At 35.5% G+C, this 26,480-nt stretch overlaps 1 protein-coding gene across 1 annotated transcript; it reads left to right on the top strand.

Moving 5' to 3' along the window:
- Positions 1 to 2,519: 2,519 nt before the first annotated feature.
- PLSCR5 (phospholipid scramblase family member 5) lies at positions 2,520 to 26,055 on the top strand. Its single transcript, XM_068547353.1, has 8 exons — positions 2,520 to 2,579; positions 7,587 to 7,766; positions 12,675 to 12,838; positions 17,272 to 17,314; positions 18,247 to 18,467; positions 21,512 to 21,673; positions 23,283 to 23,444; positions 25,981 to 26,055. Exons 2-8 carry the CDS (start codon positions 7,754 to 7,756, stop codon positions 26,017 to 26,019), a joined length of 804 nt encoding a protein of 267 aa, XP_068403454.1. The 5' UTR covers positions 2,520 to 2,579; positions 7,587 to 7,753; the 3' UTR covers positions 26,020 to 26,055.
- Positions 26,056 to 26,480: the final 425 nt, after the last annotated feature.

Below are 26,480 nucleotides of genomic sequence, written 5' to 3'. Positions count from 1 at the left end.
AATGGGACCTAATGAAACTTAAAAGCTTTTGCACAGCAAAGGAAACCATAAACAAGACGAAAAGACAACCCTCAGAATGGGAGAAAATATTTGCAAATGAAGCAACTGACAAAGGATTAATCTCCAAGATTTACAAGCAGCTCATGCAGCTCAATAGTAAAAAAAACAAACAACCCAATTCAAAAATGGGCAGAAGACCTAAATAGACATTTCTCCAAAGAAGATATACAGATTGCCAACAAACACATGAAAGAATGCTCAACATCATTAATCATTAGAGAAATGCAAATCAAAACTACAATCAGATATCATCTCACACCGGTCAGAATGGCCATCATCAAAAAATCTAGAAACAATAAATGCTGGAGAGGGTGTGGAGAAAAGGGAACCCTCTTGCACTGTTGGTGAGAATGTAAATTGATACAGCCACTATAGAGAACAGTATGGAGGTTCCTTAAAAAACTACAAATAGAACTACCATACGACCCAGCAATCCCACTACTGGGCATATACCCTGAGAAAACCAGAATTCAAAAAGAGTCATGTACCAAAATGTTCATTGCAGCTCTATTTACAATAGCCAGGACATGGAAGCAACCTAAGTGTCCATCATCGGACGAATGGATAAAGAAGATGTGGCACATATATACAATGGAATATTACTCAGCCATAAAAAGGAACGAAACTGAGTTATTTGTAGTGAGGTGGATGGAGTTAGAGTCTGTCATACAGAGTGAAGTAAGTCAGAAAGAGAAAAACAAATACAGTATGCTAACACATATATATGGAATCTAAGGGGAAAATAAAAAAGGTCATGAAGAACCTAGTGGCAAGACGGGAATAAAGACGCAGACCTACTAGAGAATGGACTTGAGGATATGGGGAGGGGGAAGGGTGGGATGTGACGAAGTGAGAGAGTGGCATGGACATATATACACTACCAAATGTAAAATAGATAGCTGGTGGGAAGCAGCTGCATAGCACAGGGAGATCAGCTCTGTGCTTTGTGACCGCCTAGAGGGGTGGGATAGGGAGGGTGGGAGGGAGGGAGATGCAAGAGGGAAGAGATATGGGAACATATGTATATGTATAACTGATTCACTTTGTTATAAAGCAGAAACTAACACACCATTGTAAAGCAATTATACTCCAATAAAGATGTTAAAAAAAATTTCACCGGTTTCTTGTAAGTTTTTTTATTATTTTTTTAAAAGATTTATTTATTTATTTATTGGCTGCGTTGGGTCTTCGTTGCTGTGTGCAGGCTTTCTCTAGTTGCGGAGAACGGGGGCTACTCTTTGTTGTGGTGCATGGGCTTCTCATTGCGGTGGCTTCTCTTGTTGCAGAGCACAGGCTCTAGGCGTGCAGGCTTCGTAGTTGTGGCATGCGGGCTCAGTAGCTGTGGCTTGCGGGCTCTAGAGCACAGGCTCAGCAGTTGTGGTGCACGGGCTTAGCTGCTCCGCGGCACACGGGATCTTCCCAGACCGGGGATCGAACCCGTGTCCCCTGCACTGTCAGGCGGATTCTTAACCACTGCACCACCAGGCAAGTCCCTCTTTTAAGGTTTAATGTGGCTCCTAGAAAACTTTAGGTTACATATGTGGCTCAAAATATATCTCTATTGACAACATTGCACTCGAATCTATTTAGTTACTAGAGAAAAACATGACTAAGGAGATTGCCAAAGAAAAAATACAACTATGCAAAACATAAATATACTTTGCTTTAAGCCAGCCCAGAATTATTTCTAGTTATGCCAAAAACACAAAGCATACTTGTATACATACATCTTATTCAAATCACGACTGACTACAATTTGAGGTCGGGAGCAAGATCATAATTCTCGTCAATTTTCACAGTTCATACATTTGCTTGTAGACAAAATAAGGAAAGGAGTCCCAAACCACAAACAATGCTTCTGTTGGTAACATCTACTCCCTCATTCTTGGAGTTAACATTTCATGAATGCCTATAATGCGTCAGGACCTGCATTAGACAACAACAACAAAAAAGGATATTCACTAATAAACACAGGCCTTCCTTTTCCAACCCCATTCAGTGAAGCAACATTCTCAGCGGCTCATAGGACACATCCCACACTTTTAGCCACCACTTCGCAAAGCATGCATTTAAATGCAGTAACATTTTCAGGTTGATCTAGCCTATAAATAGCACCAGAAGAAAACACTAAATATGCACCGTTAAGCATAAATTAACTCTAATGTATGTTGTCTATGCATTTAATGTATATTTGTTATAATAATTATCTCAATTTCTTGGGAACTTTGCTCTTGGGGGGATCCAAGCTTGGGGAAGTTTATTTTCAAGGCTGGAAATGTGAAGGGAATGTATTGCAGAAAACAATTGGTGTCCTCTGGCTGGCACTGAGTTGCAGCTGCACCGGCTGTGCGTGATATGGCTGCTGTCAATGAAGGCACTTGCACGCAGAGCACTGCTGGGCTGTCGGCTGCAGCCACGGAAGGGCTTGTTGCAGTATTTTGCTGATGTCTGAAGATGCAGGCAAATGTTGGGAGGACAAAGCAACCACACTGAGCAAGGCACAAGAACCCAGGTACAAGGTAAGTATATTTAAAATAATGGTAGAAATAAAGAGATTTTCAAAATGGTAAAGCAGTTCTTGATGGGGCTTCTGAAGATTTTAAATGTCTTCTTAATTCTCCCCACCAATCTACTTGGTAGCTCCAATTCCCTTCCGTTCTCTCTTTCTCTCTCTCCTCCTCCTTCTCCTCCTCTCTCTCTCAGAGACACAAACATACACCCTGAAGGACATCTAAATAAATAATTATTGATGTCATATGTCTGTACAGTTTTCTGCTTGTAATGCTCTTCTTCTAGTAATATAGCTTGCAATGAGCCAGAACCTCTCAGAAGATTCCCACTACTTTTAGACTCTTTAAAGGAAAAATGCCATTATGAACTGTTAAAAGTTTACATTATGCATAAGAGGTCAGAAAAATGCCAGAAGACAAAGTACAGTAAAGACAGATTACTTCAAAGAACTCCATTCAGCTTAACTTCATCTTACCTGAAGAAAACGTACAAGGCAGAAAATTTGAAAAAGAACTTCTATGGACAATCTAAACTTTTGCTTCTGCCTTGGGCTTTACAATCTACTGATTAAGGGATACCTTTTGTCCCAGGGAGTCTGTGCGCAGGACTCTAAATTAGGAGTCTTTTTTTATGTCATCTTGGTGAGCAGGGACCCCTCTAGATATATTTGTTCCAGAACCAGCTTCTCTTAGTTTCAGACAGATTCTTCTCTGTATCTAGGATTCCTTTCCATTTTTTTTCTAGTCCTTTAAATCAGTATCTTTTTAAGTAGGCAGAAAGAGAGAATGCAAGAAATCTATCCCTCATTAGCAACCAAGAAGCACGATCCAGTATACTATTCTTTCATTATCTAAGAAATAATATCTTAATAGTGATTATTTTTCTGTTTTAAAGTAACAGAGGAAAGGAAAATTAGACATGTACGTGTGAAACAAAGAATTGCTCATTTGAATGATACATTACTGATTCTGATTAGCTTTGTTTTCCAGGGAGAGGATGAGTTGTATCATTTTATTTTCAGGAGGTGGTAACTGACTCTTGCTTTTAAAAAACGAAAGTATTGCATCTCTATGTTGTGGTCCTCCACTAGAGTGGAGGTCATATCATTACAGTCAGTAGGCTTCATAATGATATGCCCACAGTAAAAAGTTAATAAATAATTACTGAAAGAATGAATGAAGCATTGTATCAAAAGGGCAGGTCTGAATGAGATAGCAAAGAAATGCACTTTGATAAGAGGTTTGCAACATGTGGATAGATGGCTGCTGAAATAGGGGTTGTACTATCCCAGGGAAGAAACATCCAAGTTCGCATTGAAAGATTGGATATCTTACATCCACAGTGTAGTTGCAAATCAAATAACGCTGGAAAAAAACATTTATACTAATGATATGTCTTCCCATGATTGCGTTAACTAATTAATTAATTAATACCCACCCTGAATTGTTTCACAATGAATTTTAGTATGGGAAATTATATATCCAGAGATAAGATTTATGCATAGAAATGCATGCCTTAAGTGCTGCAAGTTTGCTAAAAGTGGATTCACATTTTAGCAGATCATACCATGAGCCTCACTGAATGAAAGGAGTTATTTTATCACTAAATTGCAGTCCATTACCATACCATTCCTCACCTGTAGCAGTTACTTGTATGATAAGCTGTTCGTAAAATTTGCTATTAATTATTCTTGCATGATATAGTATGATAGGAACAACTGAAAACATAAATACATGCAATCATGTTTACATTTATCAGATTATAATGTAATTAAGACTTCTAGATGGTGCCTTCTCATAAATTAATACTTAGGAGTCCACTAGATATTCCCCACTACGGTGACCAAGCCAGTGTTGAAAGGGATATGTGGAAATGGGAACTCTTATCCCTTACTGTTGGGAATGTAAATTGGTACAAGACCATTGAAGATCAATTCAGTGATACCTAGTAAAGATGAAGATCTTCATATCCCATACGCCGGCATTTTTATTTCTGGATATATATCTTCAAAAGGACTGCTATACATGTGCATAAGAACCATTGCCTTACATAATGGAAACAACTAAACATCCGTTAAAATGGCAATGAGCAAAAACTGTATTCATTATACTCATAAACTGTAATAACATGCAGTGGCTGAAAACAATGTAATGCTATGCATTATCATAAATTTTTTAAAACATAATTTTAAGTGACTAAAATGTGTTTGAGTTATACCTAAAATAATATTTATATAAATCAAGAAAAACAAGTAATTCTCTCTCACTTCATGTATATGTATATTTAGTTATATATTTACATATATATGTTTATGTATGTATGTATGTATATAATTTCTAGGAACACATACTTTTATAGTAAAACCAGAGGCAGAATAACTATTAAGCTGATGAAACAGGCTAACAGTCAGTTCATCCTAGTCCTTGGTCCTTGGTCCTGCCCCAGACCTATAGGCTTACATCTTAATCCACTCCATACTCTTTCCGCAAAGGATGTCATCAGGAGCATATTGCTGATTTTGTTTCATTTCGTTGTATAACAGGTAGCACTTCTTTTGTCACTATATAGGCTTAAATAAATTGGCAGTCTCTCCCTTTGTACTGAGAGAAACTATTTTGGTGAGCCTTTTCAATCATGAAAATTTAAGTCAAACATCTAACAGCTAAATAATTAAATAATGGGGAAGTTCTGAACAGTGATGTAACATTGAATGGATGGACCTTCCGAAATACCTTTGACAGGTCCTGGGAAAAGGCCATGGGCAGGCGTGATTGTGTCAAGATTATGATGGAATTTTTTTTCATTTCCTTTTGGCTGAAACTGAAGATGGCGGATATAGAGTCTTTTCTTTCGGGGGGGACAAGGACAGGCAAGGCAGGACATCCTGAGTAGATGAGCACGCCCAAACAGAGCAGCAGAGCTGAGGCTCACGAGAGAGAGACCGGTAGGGAGTTTCCTGGGAAGGGGCAGGCCCACTGACACTAGATTTCCTGATATTCATTTTCATGTCTCCTTTTGTGTACTGCAATCCCACTATGTTATCATCAAGCCCTGGCTTATGTCTGTTGGACATGCCCAACTTGTACTGTCTATATTTCATGGAATCAAGGGAGCAGACTAAAATACTGTAGCCTGCTGGCAGAATCAAACTGAAGCTGCTTGAAAAAGCCCAGGGCTTCATAGCACAGGGGTAGGAGGATTGTGTGACCATCTGGAGTATTGGGAGTGGTCCCGGTTCTTCCATAGAGGCGGCAAGTGTTAGGGGAGTTGGAATGAGGGCACTGTGAAGATGAATGGCAGCAGGAAAGCAGCAGGATGGGGGTTGAGGCCAACTTGTGGAACAACGTCTCCTGTCTGTGGGAGCACTCAGTGACAGGACACTTGAACCTCTGGGAGGTCCCTTAAGGAGGGTTTGCAAGCCTCTCCTTGAGAAAGGCTGGGAAACCGAAAGGAATGGAGGGAAGGGGAGACCTCAGGTTGGTATCTGCTGGGCCTTTTTTAAAAAGAAAAAATGACGTTGGTGCCGTCTTTGGCAGGACAGAGGAAGAAAGTATAAAGGAAGAAATAGGCAGTACCTACACGTCATCAAGTTAGATGGCCTGGAAAGTCTTTGTTGCAGGTCAAATATTGAAAGATTCAGTGAGTCAAATGGCCATGTCCAAATGCACAGATGGTTGGCCTTATATAGGCCAAAACATATGTTTAATTCACTTAGGTTTTTATATTTTGTTTCAAAATTGGTGCTCTGTTGAAAGTCAAAATTAACTGGTCTGTTATGACCATAATTTAAAATACCATGCTTTTTAAATTAATTTTTATTGGAGTGTGGTTGCTTTACATGTTGTGTTAGCCTCCACTGCACAACAAAATGAATCAGCCACACACATACAGATATCCCCTCCCTTTTGGACTTCCTTACCATTTAGGTTACCACAGTGTATTAGGTAGAGTTCTCTGTGCTCTACAGTATAAAATACCATGTTTGATTGTGCTAATAACAACTTAGTTTCTTTGGATCAAAGTTTTTCCAAATGCCCATGGCAAACATTAAGAAATTTAGGAAACATATAATTTAATTCTAAAATACTAATCATATTTACACACATTTTCTGCAAAATGATAACTCAAATAATGGCAGCTCATTTTAACCTCGAACATTTCAAAACAACAACAAAAAGAAACATCTCTTTGCCAAATAAGAAGAGCCCAAACTTTTGGCTGTCTACAGCCTGTGAGCTGACTTCATAATTTTTCATCACTATCCATGCCTTCTCAGGCCACTTAACTATTTTTAGAAGCAGACAGTGTTGCTGATAATGTAGTATATCCTACAAGTTCAACCTTTGCAAATCATGCCATCCAGGGCAACTGACTTGGTGAGCAAAATCTCCATAGGCATTTAGAAATATGAACTGTCTAGTCAAGTTGACAGTGCTTTTTTGTTTCCCCTCAGTGTGCAATGCAGTTAAATATTACCTGGATGTTTCATTTAACTTTATGAGATTATTGAAGGTTTCTATTTTCAAATTCCTGATTAATCAAATTCAACTAAAAATAAAAATAAATTTTCATTTATGTATGTAAATAGCAGGAAATAATCCTTTTCTTGTTTGTTACAGGGAGAGAGAGTGGAGAGAAATCCAGAGTAAACATAAAAATATTGCTGTTCAAACATTTTCAAAATTAAAAAAAATTATTTATAACTGTCAGAAACTTACATGTGATAGAATGTTTTATCACAGACTCTGGTACAGGAGATTTCTAGAAATTAGAAAAGTAGAATATTTCTAATGTCGTAGTGAGGGCAAAAATATATATTCCAAGAAGTAATTTTTAAACACTAAGTGGAAATAAGGCCCATAAAAATGAGTGTTGTATGTTGTATATTTTCCTTCCTGGTTTTTATTATTTTGAAATTGGTCCTTCAGCCACCAAGTGGGATGATGGTTTCTGAATAGTGTTCACTTCTGACGATAGCTTTGTCTCCCCCTGTTGTTCAAAATGATAAAATACAGCACTCTGGAAACAGCAAGGCTCTCCGTTCCTCCAGTATTTGTAAGCTGACAAGAGGTAGACAGATACCCTCTGAAGTTTTATGCCTGCTGTGTTTCTCTCTTTGCTGCAACAAGAGGAGCCTTTTCTTTTAACCTGCATGCCTTTGAAGAAGTGACTCAGCATATTCATGGCCTCTAAAGGTAAGAGCAAATATAGGCAGCTAATAAATTTTTCCTTATATTGTGACTGAAAATACACAGTTCTAAGGGTGTTACAATCGGTGAGATTGATACTTTAAAACCTGTCATTTAGTGCTTTTCAACGTTGGAATTTTTAACTTTGAACTCCAAGGAGCATGTTGCATTAAATTTTTTTTAAAAACCCTCTATCTGATAGAATGTAAAAGTTAAGATGCAAACAGTGTTTTCGTTATCAAATATAAACCTAGTGACTTGATGTGAAAAGCTGCAGAGTAAAATTTAGAATGGGAATATCTAATGCCAAACACAAAGACAAGTTGATATTCCCAGTTTAAAGGGATTTGTAGAAAACTTTTCACACATAAGTTAAAAAGTGTTAAAGTACAGTTCAATATTTTAAAATTTCCCATTTGTTGTTTAAAATATGTGATACAGCCATTTATTATAGAGAATTAAACATGTGTTTTCAGGAAATCCTAGTAAATTTAATGGACTAGAAGTAAACATTTCTGAACTATGAAGCAAGAATCTTTTAACATTTCTTTGATGGTAAATTATATCTAAAAAGCAAACAGAAACTAAGCAAGCAGATTAAAGACTTTGGGAGGGGGAACTGGTAAGTTTTCCTCAAATCTCTAAAACTGTAAATATCATTAGTGTTGTCTCACTCAAAGAACTTCTCAGAAGATAAGGGATGTGCTTGTTTTAGGTAATGGGTTGCAATCTCACAAAAAAATACTTGTGAAATGATATAAAAATGAAATTATAATGTGTTTTCATTCCATTATCAGAAGAAACCATTAAACTCTAGGCTATAATGAAAGTGAAGAATTATGATTAGTATAATTGGTGGAAACCTTTTAACCTAATTACAAATAGGATAATAGAGTCCACAATTTAAAATACCCTAAATTAAATTAATGATCCATTCAGAGAAATGTGTATGCTTATTTGCTTCCTTTATCAAAATAGACTTTGGATGCTATTTAATTTGGAACAAAGGAAGTCATATTTTCACTTTTTGTCAACATGTAGCATACACCAGTCCCTGAGCATCACTGGGAAAGCTCAAATTGTAAAACATAGATGTGAAACATCAAAATTATGAATTTTAATACATGTGTACTTCATTTTTATACTTGAAGACAGACAAACAAAATCTTGGCAAGGTCTTTCTTTCATTTAAGACTGACACTAAGACTTAATCCAAAAACACTTCATCACTTTATCAAGTCAGAGTTACAGCAACAACTGCAGCCTGTAAGGTAAAGAGTTGCAGAGTACGTGAAATATTTATAAGCTAGTTATACATTTTTAAAAGAGTAGATAGAAATTCAAAGCCAGATAGAAATTCAAAGGAGTTCCTTCTTCGTTTGGTGGTCTGAGTCTCTGAAGAAACTTGTGACTAGAAAGCAATATTATGATCAAAATATGATTAATCTACCAAAAAAGCAGTGATGTTCAGTAATGATAGGGGCTCAAGACTAAACTTAGAGGTAAAACTTACGGTAGAAAACTAACACTCTTGCTGAATCCCACTCAAAATATTTAACAGATGAAGTGGGTAAAACATCTGTGAGAGACCCTATACTACTTAAAAGAAGTGAAAAATGAAGTTTCCTTTTGAATTAGAAATCTGGTTTTAGGGGGCAAATTGGTTTATCATCATTATTTACCTAAAATGTTTTTGTGGAGTTTTATTCAAATATATTTAAAGACATTATTTATAATGTCATGATATTTTCTGGCCCATGAAACTGTATGGGCAATTAGCATTTTCCCAGGGAATACAGGCTAATTAGACATTTCACACATTTTGTAGGGAGTTCAATCAGCACCACTAAATCAAAGGACAGTCTGGATACTGGACGCCATTAGAACTGAGGAAATATTTGTGTGGTCTGGAGTCCCCTGGTTTAGTATAAATAAACACAATTTAAGAACAGGTTGGTCTCAGACTTTAAGTTTGAGAAAAACAGGAGTTTCCAGGATGATCTAAACTGAACAGAAGCTTCAGTTTAGGTCTTCAAAGGCTGTGCTGCTCCAATGTGAGCTGAAATCCCAGAAGAGCAAGCAAGTGATCTCAGAATGGTGATCCCAGCAGTCTCTGACTGAGCCTCTACTCCCCAGTAAAGACTTTGGACATGATCTGCTCTGGGCCCCAGTGCATTAACATCTCTTAATGCCATGAAATCTAAGGACCTAAAGACCTGGGTCCGAAATGTAGAGCCACTTGCCAGACACTCAAGAATCTACCACGTTTTGTCACAGCAAAATAGTTTACAAGATAAAATTGGAGTAATTTGCTAAGCTTTTCAACAATAAAATTGGCAATGAGAGAGAATCTAATAGTCTTCTATCAGCTATTATTAGAAATTAATCCCTACACATTTTTTTTTAATTGAAGGATATAACATGTGTACAGTTAAGTGCATAAAGGCACCAAACTTAAACTCCATGACTTTAAAAATCAGGATGCACTTGTGTAACCACCACCAAGATCAAGATACAGAATATTTCTGGCACCTCATAAAGTTCCCTTTCTGGTCAATAGCCATGCACCTCCACTCCCAAGATGAACCACTATGCTGAATTTTATCATTATGAACTAGTTTTCCCCAGATCACAATTTTGTCTCTGCTTCTCTGAAAGTCAATGACAACAGTGCTTTTGGCACTAATGCCAAAGAAAGGATGTTTGTTGCCTTCTATTATTTTCTAGTTGTTATTGCGGTAGTGGCCATTTGCTCCTCTCCCAGATTTGACATGGTGTTACCTAGTCTTCCTCTCAGTTTACTCAGTTAGTAGCTCTCGAGAAGGGCTAAGAGCAAGAGGAATTCTAAAGTCTGTATCCTTTGTGTCTGTCCCAAATCTGAGAGAAGTTCAGGATGGGGGCCTTTGGGGAAGCAAAATGTTATAATATTATCAGTGTGGAGCTCTCTTTTCGTGGAACCAAATGACTAGCTTGCTTCCATTCAGTCCTACCCCTAAAGCGTGTCCAAATTCTAAATGTCACAGACCAGTATAAACTTAAAAATCCATATTGGTCTCTTCCCACAACCTTATTGTTAAATGAATAAATGAATCATTTGGCAATTAATGTCCCTCATTAACACCAAATGTACACATGACTTTAATGAGCCAATTGTTACTAGAAACAGTTTATGTCAGTGTCCAAAGGACCACTCCTTAGGTGCCTGTGTTCCTTCACCAGGTTTGTTTGGTTTCTTTTAAATCCCTGTCATTTGCTCACCCAGGCTATGCTTGGGAAGCAATGAATGAAGAGGAATTTATAATCTCCAAAGGAAAATCAGTCCTTTCTTCAGATTTATTTTTTAGAGGTTTAAAAGATTCAGAAGAATACCTACCCCCCTCACACACACATATTACATGGACCTGGGTGTCAGTGCTGAAGAGAGACCATTCTAATCTACTGTGAATTATATAGCTGTCACTCCAATTTTAGTATATGTACAATGAGTGCTTATCCAAATCTTTGTGCATCTGTTATAAATTTCTTCCTCATATTAATCCAGAACCAGTTTCCTTGTCCTTCCCATTCATAGGTGTTTAAAATAGTCTAAATTACTTTTCTTCATAATGGCCTCTCTGATATTTGAAAACACCTGTCATGAACCTTGCTTGATCCATACCTACACTCAATCTAAAACAGCAAAGTGTAAACAAAATGAATGCACATGTGAGAACTCTGACAATTTGGCTTAATAAAGATGAGAAGTAAAAACACTGATAGTCTTTGAAAAAAATAATGGTATCTAATGAGGGAGATAGCCAAATGGCAGTCATGTGAGAAGAAAAGGGAAAAATAATAGTAGAAAGGGAATAAAGTATATTTTTAACAAAGAAGAATTTTGCATGCACCACTTACAGGTCTTATGCATAATATTAGGCTCCAGACTAAAGCAGTATAAACAGCAAATCTCTGAATTTCAATCTAAGAGATAATTGAAACAGTAACAATTTTACCTGGCAATAATATAGAAAACAGGTGATTAAAAAATCAAAGCCAAACATTTTAGAATTCTGTAATTCTTTTATCCTTTGTAATGTTGGGTGAGCTACAAAGAAATTCATACTGTCAAAATTTTTTTGGATGTTTTTATACCAAACACTGAGAAATCAAAGCTAAATTAAATATTACACTGCCCTTAAGAAGCTCATAAATTAGTTACAAATATTCCCATTAGTTCTCAAAGTATATATCGTCAGACCAGCAGCATTAGTTTACCTGGGAACTAGTTAGAAATGCAAAATTCTCAAGCTCCACATCCACTCCAACCACAGAATTAGAAAGTCTGGAGTGTGGCCCAGCAGTGGGTGTTTTAATAAGCCCCCCAACTGGTTCTGGCGCAGGCTAAAGTATAAGGACCCTGAATTAAATCTAGCCATAGCAGTATGATTGATAAAAAGAGACAAAATATCCTTGGAAATTACGAGGCACCTTCATAATATTTGAGGAAGGGAGAATATGCTTGAAAGTCATAATTATGATTTAAAACCTATGTCTAAGGTTATCCTTTTATGAGTGGAGAACATCTAGTTTCTTTTGCCATTGATTTTCTTTTTGTAGTGTATAATCTTTTAGCTCTTTGAATAGAAGCTTCACTTGCCTTCAAAAAATATATACTTTCTAAAATCATTTATTTTGCCCAAATTATCCAACTCTTCTCACAACTACCTCTGGTAGTCTTCCACAGTCCTTTATCTCTGGCTTCGGGGTCAAGTGGTGCTGACAGTGAGTAGGAAAAATGAAGGAAAGGGCACTGTACTGAGAGGCTACTGTGGGAGATACTCTACCCTCTGAATTAAGAGGAAGCAAATATTATAAGACAAACTAAATAAAATGGCCTACATCTAACTATGGACTGGGATGGTCATTCTCTTGCAGATGCACAGAACCAAAGAAGCAGAAGTCTGCCTGGTTTTCTTCTGGGAACTTCAGACCCAGACCATGGCCTTCACATCTCACCTTCCAATCCAGGGAACCAAGTGTGGCAGCGGGGTCCCCCCCCACCAGGGAGTCTCCCTCCTGGTCTAGAGTATTTAAGCCAGGTGCTTTTATCTCTCTATTTCTACTAAATGCTTGCCCTTAAAATGAATATAAACTTGATTTCTTGCCTTTCAATCAAGGCCGAAGAATGTCAACAAATAACTTACTGAAGTGAGAAAAGCATTATAAATCATGAAATTATAAAATCTGTCTTTTATTTATTTCTATTATTTGGGAAGAAATTTTTTTCTTTTATGGTCACTTCTAATTTCCGTATTTATTTGTCAGAGGAAGAAGACTAAACATTTTCGATTGAGCTGTTTAGCACATTTATCCTTTTACTGCTTATTGCTCAAGGTGTCAGCAAATTTAGCCTGGAGGAACTGTCTAATATGTCTAGTCACCTACAGCTATTTAATTAAGAACATTGAGTACCTGTCTTAATCAAGGCACGTAAATGGTATAAAACCTAGTCCCCCTCACCCAAACATTCTGCAACCTCATTGGCAAAGACAAAAAATGATGACAAAAAATGCAAGGCTGGGTACTAGAGCCAGATAAGCACACAATTTTAATGTGCGCAGGTGTACAGAGAAGAGAAATGTTGCTAGAGGTCAAATTACTCAGGAGAGACTTCTGCAATGAGCTGAGAGTTCAACATCTTCAACTGAATCTCAGAAAGGTGGATGGAAATCCAAGAGAAAATCAGCCTATCAAGTTAGCATTGTCTTCTGATGCTCTTGCATCTCCAGGCCAATTTGCTTGAAAGATCATATTATCATTAGGTACAGCCATTGTTCTAGTCATTGGAGGGTCATCAATGATTCAAGCCTTATAATAAATCAATCAAGAAATATTATCATCTGAATTCCATGGCACATAAATAGCAATTGATATTTATGTATATTACTGTTGCTTTTGTATTTATCCTACAAAAGATTAGAAATACACTTACGCTAATATTGAGATGTCAGCACATCTGCTGCAATTTTCAGCTTGTTTGGCACTCTTTCAAACTATAAAGTCTATCTCCTTTATCAAAATCAAATCTCTGTGTTAATTCCCTTAAGGTGCAAGAGATTTCTGTTATGCCTGATAGGGTTTAAGCTGCACGCAGCATATGTTCCTGGGAAAATGTTTATAATTGCAGATGCCTTCTCCAGAAACCCACTGGCAGACAAATGTACTTTAGAGACTGGAGAGCTCAGGGAGATATGTAAAAGAGCTGGAAAGGCTAACCTACCATCTTCCATCTGCAGGAAGGATCAGCTGTAATAGCTGACTAGAGTTGATTAACTGCTGCAAGCTGTTTGGGAATGTTGTCAGACAAGGTTTCGCCGAGTATAAAAGTGATATACCAGTGCCAGAGGGCTGAGGTTTGATGATCACATATGGTCATCACATATTCTTCTTCCATCCATGAATGATGACACACCCGAAGCCAGATGCTTGACATGAATACACTTTTTTCATATTTGATAGAGATATGAACCCATTGGCTGCAGTTTTAAAATGAAGTCAATTTTCCAAACATATACCTTTGGTAATCTTTTTCAGAAAACAAATATGCCACAAATTGGTGGATATTTTACTTCAAAGGGAAAGAAAATTTATAATCTTTATACTAAAAGAACACTAATTTGCTTTAAAGTGGTGCATATAGAAAAGGATGAATGCACATTTTGAAAGTTTAATACTACTAGTTTGTAAGAAACATATATACAAAGGATTTTGTGAGTTAACTTTTATCTAAAACCACAAGATTAAATAAAACTATGAACACTTGAAAATAGTACATGCTTCAATAAACAAACAGGAAAATATTCAATAAAACTCCTTCTAAGTTAAAACACTCAAATTAAAATTTTAAAAAATCATCTATTCTCCTTTAATCAAGACTATCCAATGACCACTACTGAAAATCATGTTTCCATTAATAATTTGAAAATAAATTCCCAAGCAGGGTGTGTGTGTGTGTCTGTGTGTGTATACATACATATGTACATGCACATACTTATATGTCTAGACATGTATATATATACATATATGTTGTTCATGTAGGTTAAACTTAAGAATAAAACCAATACATTCTCTTTCCAGATGGATTAACATGTTCATAATAGTCAATAACATTTTATCCTATAAGCATCAAAGGATAACTGTTATAATTTAGTCACCTATAGCTAAGAGTAGTGAGTCAAAGTCTACAAGGACACATGTAAAGATCCCATTTATTTTGCTACATGTATTAAATGGAACCAGTGATACCTGTAAACCTGATAAATTATACATAAGAATTGATTCTTAGTTACATATCCAAGGCTGTAATTAGGTTTCCATTCTATACCTTTCATACCTCAGGAGTCCTTTACTTGCCCTGACACCCGAATACATGACACAATCTCTTTAGACTTTCCAACAATTCTTAGTTCATCAGTTAATAGCAAAAGATGAAAAGGGCTCTTTTGGACCATGGTTTATAAGTGGTCTGGGGCGATTTAAAGGAAACTACAGGAACAACCAAAACCAAGACCCTCAAATCCAGGAGGTTTACCCACAGAGGTAGATTAAGTCAAATGTGATTACAGAGGATGGGTGAGTATAAGAGTAAATAGGGAGGAAAGGTACTCAGAAGTCCCATAGCATCACTTAAGAATGGTTTCTCCCAGTTCCTAAGATTAGTTTAGTGATGTGGTACAGCAGGGTAAAGAGCACGTCAAAATCAGCGGCATTACTGCCTGGGTTCAAATCCCAGTCTAACCACTTATTGATACATGCTCTGTGATCTTGAGCAAACTACTTTCTCTCTCTGGGGTTGTTTCCTCACATGGAAAATGTAATGATATCTAGCTCTCTGATGTGTGTGAGGACTAAATCAGACACTATGTCAAAATATCTGGCACAATGACTACCTCATGGTAGTCATTAAATAAACAACTGCTATTATTAGGTATTAGAGAGGTACAACTTCCCTTTTCAATTAATAGTCTCTAAATTTCAAGGCTGAAAACTTGATCCATGTCACAAATAGTCAAAGCTCCTAAACTCAAACTTAACTTCTGCCCCCATACTCCTTCTCTATCTCTAAGCTACTCCTACATAGAACCACTGCTAAATAATCATGCATGTCCTTTTGAAGCTTACCCCTTCTCTTTCTTCAACCCTCCATTTTCCTCAAAAGAGGAGAAGAGAACTAACAATACTACACAACAAAGACCGATTCAAATTTTTTTAAAAAACTTTGTCAGAGTTGTTAAAATATGTTTTAGAATATCTTAAATCATAAATTTTGGAAAAAATATTTTTGTGAATCTTAAAAAGGAGGTCACATGCACTTTTATCAATAATAAAACTTAAATAGAAGAAATGATATTAGTTTTTATCTCCACCACAGTATATACAAGGAGAGTGAAGGAAATAAGGTAACGTCATATTTTCTGCGTTTGTGATGCCCAATCAATTCCAACTGTTAGTATTGATTACTTTCATTTAAAAGTTATCAGTGAGTTTATTAATGTGAAGGGAGAATAAAGTGAAGAAAATTTTAAGGCAAGATAGAAAATGAAGCATTCAAAAAAGTAATAATCAGCATTGCATTCAGTGTTCATGGTTTTACCTTAGTGAATCTTCAAGTATTGAATATCAAAATGAAAACATACACAAATAAAATTCACTCTTAAGAACATACTTTAAATATTTTCTTTAAAAAGCAGTTTGTACTGTATTCTGTTTAATAAGTCACTTCTCAACTGTGGCTACTTTATCTCTGTAAATTAACTTCATTTCTAATTACATAGGCAAGTTTTAATGTGTCATGCATTTAGTGGCTTAACTCTTTTCTGCTTAAATTGGTACTTTGTTGGCATCAGCAGGATTTCTGGGTTTTTTTTTCCCTAGTCCAAAGGAAGATGTGAATGAGAAAATTTTAAAGAATAGCTTTTTTCAGCTTTAACAAAGACGTTTCATCACTGTGAGGAATGAGTTACTGCATGACAGAGTGAAAGTAGAGTTATAGGGCTGAGAGGAGAGGCCATGCATGCAGGTCATTACTGTTTTGTTTCATTTTGGTTCATTTCTTTCAAAAAGAGAGAGAAAGAGAAAGAGAGAGAGAGAGAGAGTTTTAAAACCTTATAGGCATTCTTATTCAGATGGTTTAAAAATATTCTCAAAGGTATTGTTTCCAAGAGCTACAGTTTTATCTGATTACCACAGGAAAAAACACAGAGTTAATCACAGTTGCTAATGTTATTCTGGGCAATTCTGCCCTTGAAATTTTCAGGGTTCTTGTAATTTTTAAATTTTACTTGAATAAAAACCATGTTATCTTCTTTTTCATTATAAAATGTGAGCTGTTTTCAGCCATTTCCCTCACAGAGAACACGAAAATCACCTAATTTCATGTAGTCTAGTAAACAGGTTAATAGTAATAGCTGCAAAGGTTTTCAAAGACCTGTGATGTAATACTTTTTATTTCCTTTATGTCGTCTTTTAACAGTTAGACCTGATAATTATACACCAGCAGGTGGAGCTTCTTGGAAGTAAGTATATTATATTCTGTAATTATTAAAACTGTTGAAATGTTTTAAGTTTCAGAAGTTTCTTTACATCTAAATATTTTATAAATGATAAAGTTAAATGTTTAAGATAGATTAAAAAGAGAACTAGGCCTATTTTTTAAAATAAATATTGAAAGTAAAATTATTAGTCTGATATAGATAAACATAAAAGCATAAAACTCCCCAAGTCTTTGATGATACTGTCATTGGGAATCTAATATTATTTTTAATCTCAAAGTTATAAAAACTATTTGTTCATTTCCATGGCTGCTAATAGTTTAAATTGTCTTAATGCTCTAATTTCAGACATGGAAATCAAGGTTGAGACTAAATAACAAAAAATCATCAAAACAAAATATGTTTTATCATAGTGTCAGTGATTCATCAAATAGGCAAATCATTTAGCAATACACAAATTTACAATGATGACTAACTGAATTCAAATTAATCAAGTATTTTTGTCCTTAACTAAGATATGTCAAAATTATAATAGATAGCATGCAGCTGTAGATATAATACCAGATAGAGATTTTAGACAAAATCATTACTATCAGTGTGAGTTGTCCCAGTAAATTCCATAACTGTGATAGAATTATTATCTGAGTATTTGATTCTTCTTTACAGCATTGCTTCCCTAGTTGAAAAGTGGTACTACATGTGTCCAAGTAGGTCATATATCTGTAATCAAAATTTAGTCATTGCACAGCTTTGTTCTCAGAGTTTACTTTGATTTCTATGGCTAAATCCTCAAAATTTCGAGCACGGAAGTAGATTTGTCTGAATAAGATACCATATACTTAATAACTGATCAGACACTGTTTTCTTTTAATAACACAACCATTTTTACTCATATAAAGTTTTGATAGGAAGCAATAAGCATGATTTTGATAATTTTTTTTTTTTTGCTCCATTAGTGATACTTGGCACTGAGACCTCCAACAAATATGAGATTAAAAACAGCTTGGGACAAAGAATTTACTTTGCAGTGGAGGAAAGCATCTGCTTCAATCGTACTTTCTGTTCCACACTGAGATCTTGCACTCTGAAGATCAACGATAACTCAGGTCGAGAGGTGATTACAGTCAACAGGCCCTTGAGGTGTAACAGCTGCTGGTGCCCTTGGTACCTACAAGAGGTTAGTCTTTGGCTCTGGGTGTGCTTGTATTTTTCCATGTTTGGAAAGATCAGCAATTATTTCTTAAATAAATGGCATTCATCTGGAGGTATGGGGCAATTAAACTTTCAATTGGTTGAATTAGAATGTTGCTCCTTTAGGATCAGAACAGCTTGAGGATTTGGTGATTCACTAAATTTCTTTTCCTTTCCAACCAAAAACTATAGTGGCTTCCGTGATGTTAATAGGTAAAGACAGCTCATGCATCATGTAAACGAGACACATCCTCCTGAATCTCTGTATTAGCCACGTAATTGTAATAGCTATAAGTTCCACCATTAAGCAAATCTACCCTTTTTCTTCTCTTATTGGTGCAAAGTTCAGGGAGTGCTGAGTGATACTAAACTCTTCTAAAGTATTCTCTTGGGTAGGTATTATTTTTAGTACAGAATCTCAGATTCCATTCACCCAATTATGACAAACTTCAAGGTTTAGCAAAGACTATGTTATTGTTCTAGAGGGAATCATCTGATTGTTATATTTTTAATATATAATAGATTTTCATCACTATTTAATAGATCTATAGTAATAACTTTCATTGACATGATGCAGCTAAGTTGATATGGAAAATATACTTACTTTGACGTTTTTGATATCATGACACCTCTATAAGTTAGAAGGAATAGATTTTACTCTCTACATTTTGCAATTGAGGAAACTGGGGCTTAGAGAGTGGAGGTGCCTTACCTATGATCACACATCTAGAAGATACAATAAATGGGACTTGATCCAGGTGTCTTTATTCAAGCCCAAGCTTCTCTATTGAGGACCTATGTATAAATAGTCTACTTAGCACAAAGGGAAATAAATAGTAACATGGAACTCTCCTTAATTAGAGAAGTTTCTCACAATATATATTGAAGCTAATTCTCCATTTATAGGCAATTACCTGGCTAAGTGATAGGATTGCTAAGGTACTCATACACGGAGCCCAAGAATTTTTATACTTCTACTGGGGATATTCAAGATCTAATATGCCCCAAGATGCTAAACTTAGTATAATCCAGAATATATGCCCATTTGAAAATTTCTGATAATTGATGTTTTATTTCAAAGTAGCCCCATGTCATATAACTTAACCATAAGATGCATCCTAATACTGATTAATATGTTTTTTAATTTGGTTAAAATCACATCAGTTACTTTAGAAGTTGTCCTAGAACAAATCTATATAATTCTAAGAAGACTTGTTGAAACCACCTTTGTCCATCTGAAAACACTACAGATATGCACATAAGACTATGAACTTAACAAATAAGGAAAGACAAAAGGAGATCAGATGATGAGCACTGGTTTGATTTAAAAGCAAACAATGTTCATCATTTTCACCCACTTCCAGCTTATTTTACAAAGTATTTGATTTGGCTACATAAATATGTTGAAATACAATATTATGGACAATAAAGAAATTAGGGGAATAAAGGATGATGGACTAAAATACTAAAGTCAGCCCTGAAAATGCAAGTGCAAGTCTTTAACACTTTGGACAAAATGAAACAGAAATCAAATTGGTGTGTAACAACTGTAACTCTGCAAGAAGCATTTGTTTTTAACTGAGCACAGAGAAGCTAGAAGTTGACAATCCAAAGAGAAAAAAGTTCAGAATAATCAGTAAGTGAGACTTAAAAATAGATGTGTGAGGACCACAGGAGCCTCAAGTGGTCCTCAGAAAGAGTCCTCAAATGGTCAAAGCAGGAATCATTTGAGCAATAAAATAAATAAGAGTAGTATTGGGCTCTTAGTAGTAGTAGCATCTATAACCCAAAACAGCAAAGTAAAAATGAGTATACCCAAACGTATATAATTGATTGAACAAATATGTAAACGGGGGAGAAGGGAAAAATCTTCCTTCAGAAAAATTCCAAATAATTTATGTAGAGCCTCCCTACTTCTAAGCAGTGGGGCTTAATTCTCCTCCACTGAAATGTGAGCTGGATTTAGTTACTTGCTTCCAAATTATAGAATATGGAAAGCAGAAGAATAGGAAATTTATAGTGGAGAAACCTGTCAGACTCCATCTTAACTAAGCAATCAAAGTTAACACCACAAGTGATAAGACATGTTGATATGAGGTACCCCTTGATATGATTTGATAAGAAGCATTCTTCACCTCTGAGAGAGTCTTTCCCAAAATCCACTGAGAATTACTAATTATGAGAAAATATCAGTCAAAACCAGATTGAAAGATGCTCTACAAAATACCTGACCAAGTACTCTTAAAAATCATCCAGGTCATGAAGTACAAGAAAAGACTGGGAAACTGTCACCAACTGAAGGATACATGATGACTAAAAGTAAAGTGGTGTCCTAGAATGGATTCTGGAATAAAACAAGATGAAATATTAATAAAGTATCCAGTTCAGTTAATAGTAGTATACCAGTGTTAATTTCTTAGGATTGATAAATGTCCTTATATAAGATGTTAGCATTAGAGGAAGCTGGGTAAAGGTATATGGGAATTCTTTGTGCTGTCTTTGCAACTTTTCTATAAATCTAAAATTATTTGAAAATAACTTTTTATGTTTATAATGTTAACTAAGATAAAATATTAATATTTGTTGATTTTGGAGAGAAAATACATGCAGGTTTCAAAAACTAAAAAAAAAAAAAAAAAAAAAAAAAAAAAAGATGTGTTGTGGCCACAACTGAGAGGGGATAAATATGAAATTCCTCATAGGAAACATCTTCAATATCTTCAATGCTTGACCAATTATTGTACTTGGAACAAAATGGCAAAGAAGCCAGTGTCCCAGGGTCAGAAAACAGCTTTGGGATAGGTTCTCCTTAGGGAAGGAAGATCAAAGACATGGACGTTTAGCGCATAATGCAGAACACATATCTATACAGTGAATTTCTTTGTTTCTATAAATTATAAAAAAAAAAAAGTATAACATAGAAACAGATATTTAGAATCTTTTATATACTGTTTAGAAGTAAGTTGACATTATAGTAAAATTAAAATACAATAACCATAGGAAAACTTATTTTATTATCTCTTCTTACAGTTAGAAATCCAAGCCCCTCCTGGTACTATAGTTGGTTATGTTGCACAGAAGTGGGACCCCTTTCTGCCTAAATTCACAATCCAAAACGCAAACAAAGAAGATATTTTGAAAATTGTTGGTCCTTGTGCAACATGTGGCTGTTTTGGCGATGTGGATTTTGAGGTATGATTGACAAAATGAAGGACCGTTTCACTTAGGTCCTGATTTTTTGCAACATAATTCATTTTTTTAAATGTTCAAATCATGAAATATCTCTGAAATAAATTTAGAAAATTATATATTTGTGAAATAATGTAACAAGTAATATTGTACATGCCAATAATAACTCATAATTCCAGAGATAGTAAGTTCAATAATTTTTTTGAAACATACTACAAAAACTTGATTTATGTGGAATATAGTGCCTATGGTATAAAGCAAATATATTTAGTTCAGAATCACCAAAATTACATCTTCTTTCCTATATCCCTGGTGGTAACATATCCAGTTCTGATCTCAAGAGCACACTCCATTAAAATACTATTAATTTAAAAGCTATGTTCATAAGACTTGCTAACTTCATTTTGTAAAACAATCTATTCTCATATAAACATATTTGTGTAAATTGAATGTTAAAAAACAGTAATTACTTGCAAATTCAATGTGTAAGAATATGAACTATCTTAACAGATTTTCCTAGAGGATATAGTCTAATTTAAAGTATGTATTTCTTTTTCATCTATTCACTCCATTCATTCATGTATATCCCACATAGGACATTAAGGTTGCAGCATTTCAGGGAACACTATTCACCTAGAATACAATGTACATTTTGCAAAATGAGCTGTCATAACTCCAGCCCACACCAAAAAGACTTGGTATAACTTTCCTAAGAGTAAAGGATAAAAATATGCCTTATGATTGAGGAGAACTTAGGAGTTTTATTATTCATGGTATAGACATGGCCTAACTAACTTTCTCTATTTTCTATCCTCTACTCCCATACAGAAAGTGAAAGTTTATACTGAATCACTTTCAGCCTTTGAATGAGAAACAGGGCAAGCAAATGAATAGTGAATAAAGTTTAACTGTAGATTCCTTCTAGCTGAAAAGAACTATAGACTTTTGATGTCAAATTAGTCTGAATTTCCTGTGTGGTACATTAGCCCAGAGAATTGTTCAAATGAAAAATAGGACTTAGGGTTAGTTATAAAGGAATGACCTAGTAAATATCTGAGTATAATATAAAAATGAAATTGAGCAATGACTGATAATATTTAAACATATTAGTAATTATAAAATCTTAGCAATAAAAATTAAAAGGTTATAAATTGTACTTAGAAATTATTTTTTTCTAAAAAATTTCTTCTAAAATATTTCACAAACATATCTTTTTCTTTTTTGATGAAGAATTCAGATTTAAAATCTGGACTTCAGGTAAAGGAATCATGGTTAGACCATATAATTGAGACTATGTACCTGCTGCCATCTTGTGGTAGCCTGGCCTCAGTTACTTGAGGCTATTAAATTCTCAATCTGCATACAAAAACAAAAACAAAAAAATAAATAAAGGAATTACAATGGATTAAAAAATGTCAGAAAAGCAAAATTCCTGAAGAGTAAACTAGAAGATCTACAAACCTATGCTTATATAAAGGAAAGAGTACCATCGAATTGTCATTTAAAGATGATGAATAAAATAATTCCTATCTCTCATGAAGTAAATATATGAAGAAATGTAAAACCATCTGTATCACCTTCAAATTTACAACTTCTTATTTTCTTTTCAAAGGTGAAGACCATTAACGAAAAGCTTACAATTGGGAAGATTTCAAAGTACTGGTCAGGATTCGTAAACGATGTCTTCACCAATGCTGACAACTTTGGAATTCACGTTCCTGCGGATCTAGATGTGACAGTCAAAGCAACCATGATTGGTGCTTGTTTTCTCTTTGTAAGTGCAGTCTTAAAGAGTAAAGGTGATTTATTTCTTTCCTTTTCCCTTGTTGATTATTATAGAGCCAATCCCATTTTACACAGCCTTTACCCTAAAGAGTAAGTTTAAACATAGAAGGTTAGTTTGGGGCCAACATTCTTCAGAAGTCAGAATGTACGAGCCTGCATTTCTATTAGGCAGGCCTCCTCCAGTGGCCCTCATACCCCCTCTTCCGCGAGGATTAATACCCCGTCCACATCCTACTCAGCATTTCTCGAAACCTGAGTTATCCTTCTCTTTCAACTTTAATTTAGACTTTTGGCTTATTTTCACTTTCACTGAAAAATATTTAAACTTAAATATCATATTATTTATCCTGTGTAAAGTTCAGGACTGCTTAATAGCTTACCAAGGAGTTAGGTGATATATTTTCAGAATGTGAAAAGTACTGTTTTCTTGCCCTTCCAATATGTACATAGATACATGAGTAGACAGAGATGAGTTAAGATGTATCAGTTTCTATTATTACAAAGATATGATGTTTTTGTCCTTTCTTCTCAACTTCCAATTTCATTAAAAAACATTTTCTTCTAGATTGGTGATAGGAGAACAGAAGTCAAGTAATACCAGTGCCAAAGGTATTGGCCTTTGGGCTGGTTTTCCTGACTTTCCTTCTAATATCTCCCTCATTGCTTACCATCCTCAGTGCATTCACAAAAGCTCATGGAATTTTAAAATAAACCTACATTCTTCCTCTCATATTTTGTTATTCTTCAGGGTTTTAGGATCCTAATCTTATGGTGATATTAACGTGTGCTGCTGTGGGGAAAAATGTGGTCCTATTTACTTAGTCTCTTCTAGAGACACTTGGGAATTATATTAACTAAAAATAATTCCCTGGTGACATCACTGATGGATACTTAGAGTTTAATTAAAAACATATATTAGGGGACTTCCCTCGTGGCACAGTGGTTAAGAATCCGCCTGCCAATGCAGGGGACATGGGTTCGATCTCTGGTCTGGGAAGATCCCACATGCCGCGAAACAAGTAAGCCGGTGCACCACTGCTACTGAGCCTGCGCTCTAGATCCCACGAGCCACAACTACTGAGCCCCTGCGTGAGCCACAAACATTGAAGCCCGGGCACCTAGCGCCCATGCTCCGCAACGAAGAGTAGACCCTGCTTACTGCAACTAGAGAAAAGCCCGCACACAGCAATGAAGACCCAACGCAGCCAAAAAAAAAAAAATATATATATATATATATATATGTATATATTAGGATTTTTTTCTCCAGCAGCTTTAGAGAAACTATTTTAACTTATTCATTCCCTATCATTGGTAGAGGTAGAATTAATATGTAGAGAGCTAGGTTTCTATACTTACTAAGTCATCACTTACCCTCAATTCCCATTTTCATCTACAGATCTAACCAAGTCCAGTCAATCTTGCCTGTCACCTAATACTTTTTCAATTTCCCACTCTCCTTACCTGTTGGGTAAGGCTTTTAATTTGCCACTTCCTGCTCACCCCTTCTATTTTTTGACGATTTCTGCATTTCGACACCAAACATGCCAGCGATCATGTGCGTGCATGCACATAAAGGCGCGCGCACGTGCACACATACACACAGCCTTTTCTCAAAACCTTAATTTGGCTTTTCTGTTTAAGCCCCTTACTTAATATTTATATTAAAAATAGGTTATCTTTAATCTGCCCTACTGACCTATTTTATGTAACAAGCTGACGGCAAAAATGCACTGTCAACAATTCCCTATGCCTATAAACTGAAGAAGTACTGATCTAGATAACATCCGAATAATCTGAAAGGATAACTTTTTAACTCCAGTGTCTGAGGGAGAAACACACTCACTGAGACTATCAGACAGCTCCTATCCATTGCTTTTCCTTTCCTTTTTACCATAATATCATAAAATATTTGCACTTCTTTGGACAATATAGCTTTTAAGATAATTTGTCACCAAGAATTGTCTTTATTGCTGTCTCCATTTTATTACCTTGTGGTGAGAGATCTTTAGAAAGCTGTTGGTGTGAGGATATTCCCCGATCCAAACAGCTAACTTCACAAGTGTAATCTTATTATTGGTCTTTTCTTGTTTGAGGCTACCACTACACAACACACAGCTCTGACCCCTCCCCGCCAAAGTTCCCTCTGGTATACTTCCTCAGATGACTGCCGAGTTACTGACCACAAAGTCCATTATGATATGCCTACCTCTTGTTTAAAGGTCAGAGTCTATTACAACTTCCCACGCTGACCCAGACTGCCCTACAATCTAATTCTAAAAAGTCTTGATCACCCCAAATTTGACTGGTGATACCATGCTGATTCAGATAAGGTTTCCAAGTTACTTGTACTCTGCAAATTTATCTAAGTGTCATGAAGCGAAAAACTTTGATTTCTCTCCTACTGATAAATCACATGTTCCTGGAGCACCACTGGGAAACATAATTGCTTTATGTAATCAAAGCTTACATGTGAGACTCTTGTTGCCTTTTGTAAATTCACTCATATTCCATTTATTTATTTGTAGGATTTTATGTTCTTTGAACATTCGCTTGCTGGATTATAACAAGCAAGATGACAAAAACAATAAAATATACAGAACAGATTTCAGTAAGTAAAAGACAAGTTTAAATGATCTCTTTCCCTTTGAAGAGGTCTATATTTGATGCTAATTCTTTTTCATTTTCTTCTAGAAATCCCCTGGGCTCTGAATTTCATTTCTGAATGGCTTGAGTATTGGCTTTTTTGGTAACAAAATGTTAATTATTATATTTATTAAAGCATAATGTAATGAAGCAATTATCTGGTTGTGAATGCATGATAGCTAAAGACAAGATGACTGGCCCTAGCAGAGTGTCGTTTGGAGAGATTACCATTCTTTCTTTTTATCCTTTTGAAGTTATTGCATGGTAAGCATGAAAGATGAGAGCTAAGGCTTGCAGCATCACTGATGAAAATTCAATGTTTAGAGAGCACTTTGAAGTTTTTCTGGTACTAGGGCTGGTTACTAATCAAAAGGACTGGATT

This window comes from Eschrichtius robustus, chromosome 6 (genome assembly GCF_028021215.1).
Source record: "Eschrichtius robustus isolate mEscRob2 chromosome 6, mEscRob2.pri, whole genome shotgun sequence".
Classification (NCBI taxonomy): Eukaryota; Metazoa; Chordata; class Mammalia; order Artiodactyla; family Eschrichtiidae; genus Eschrichtius; species Eschrichtius robustus.
This window is presented reverse-complemented; position numbering and strand designations above follow the sequence as displayed.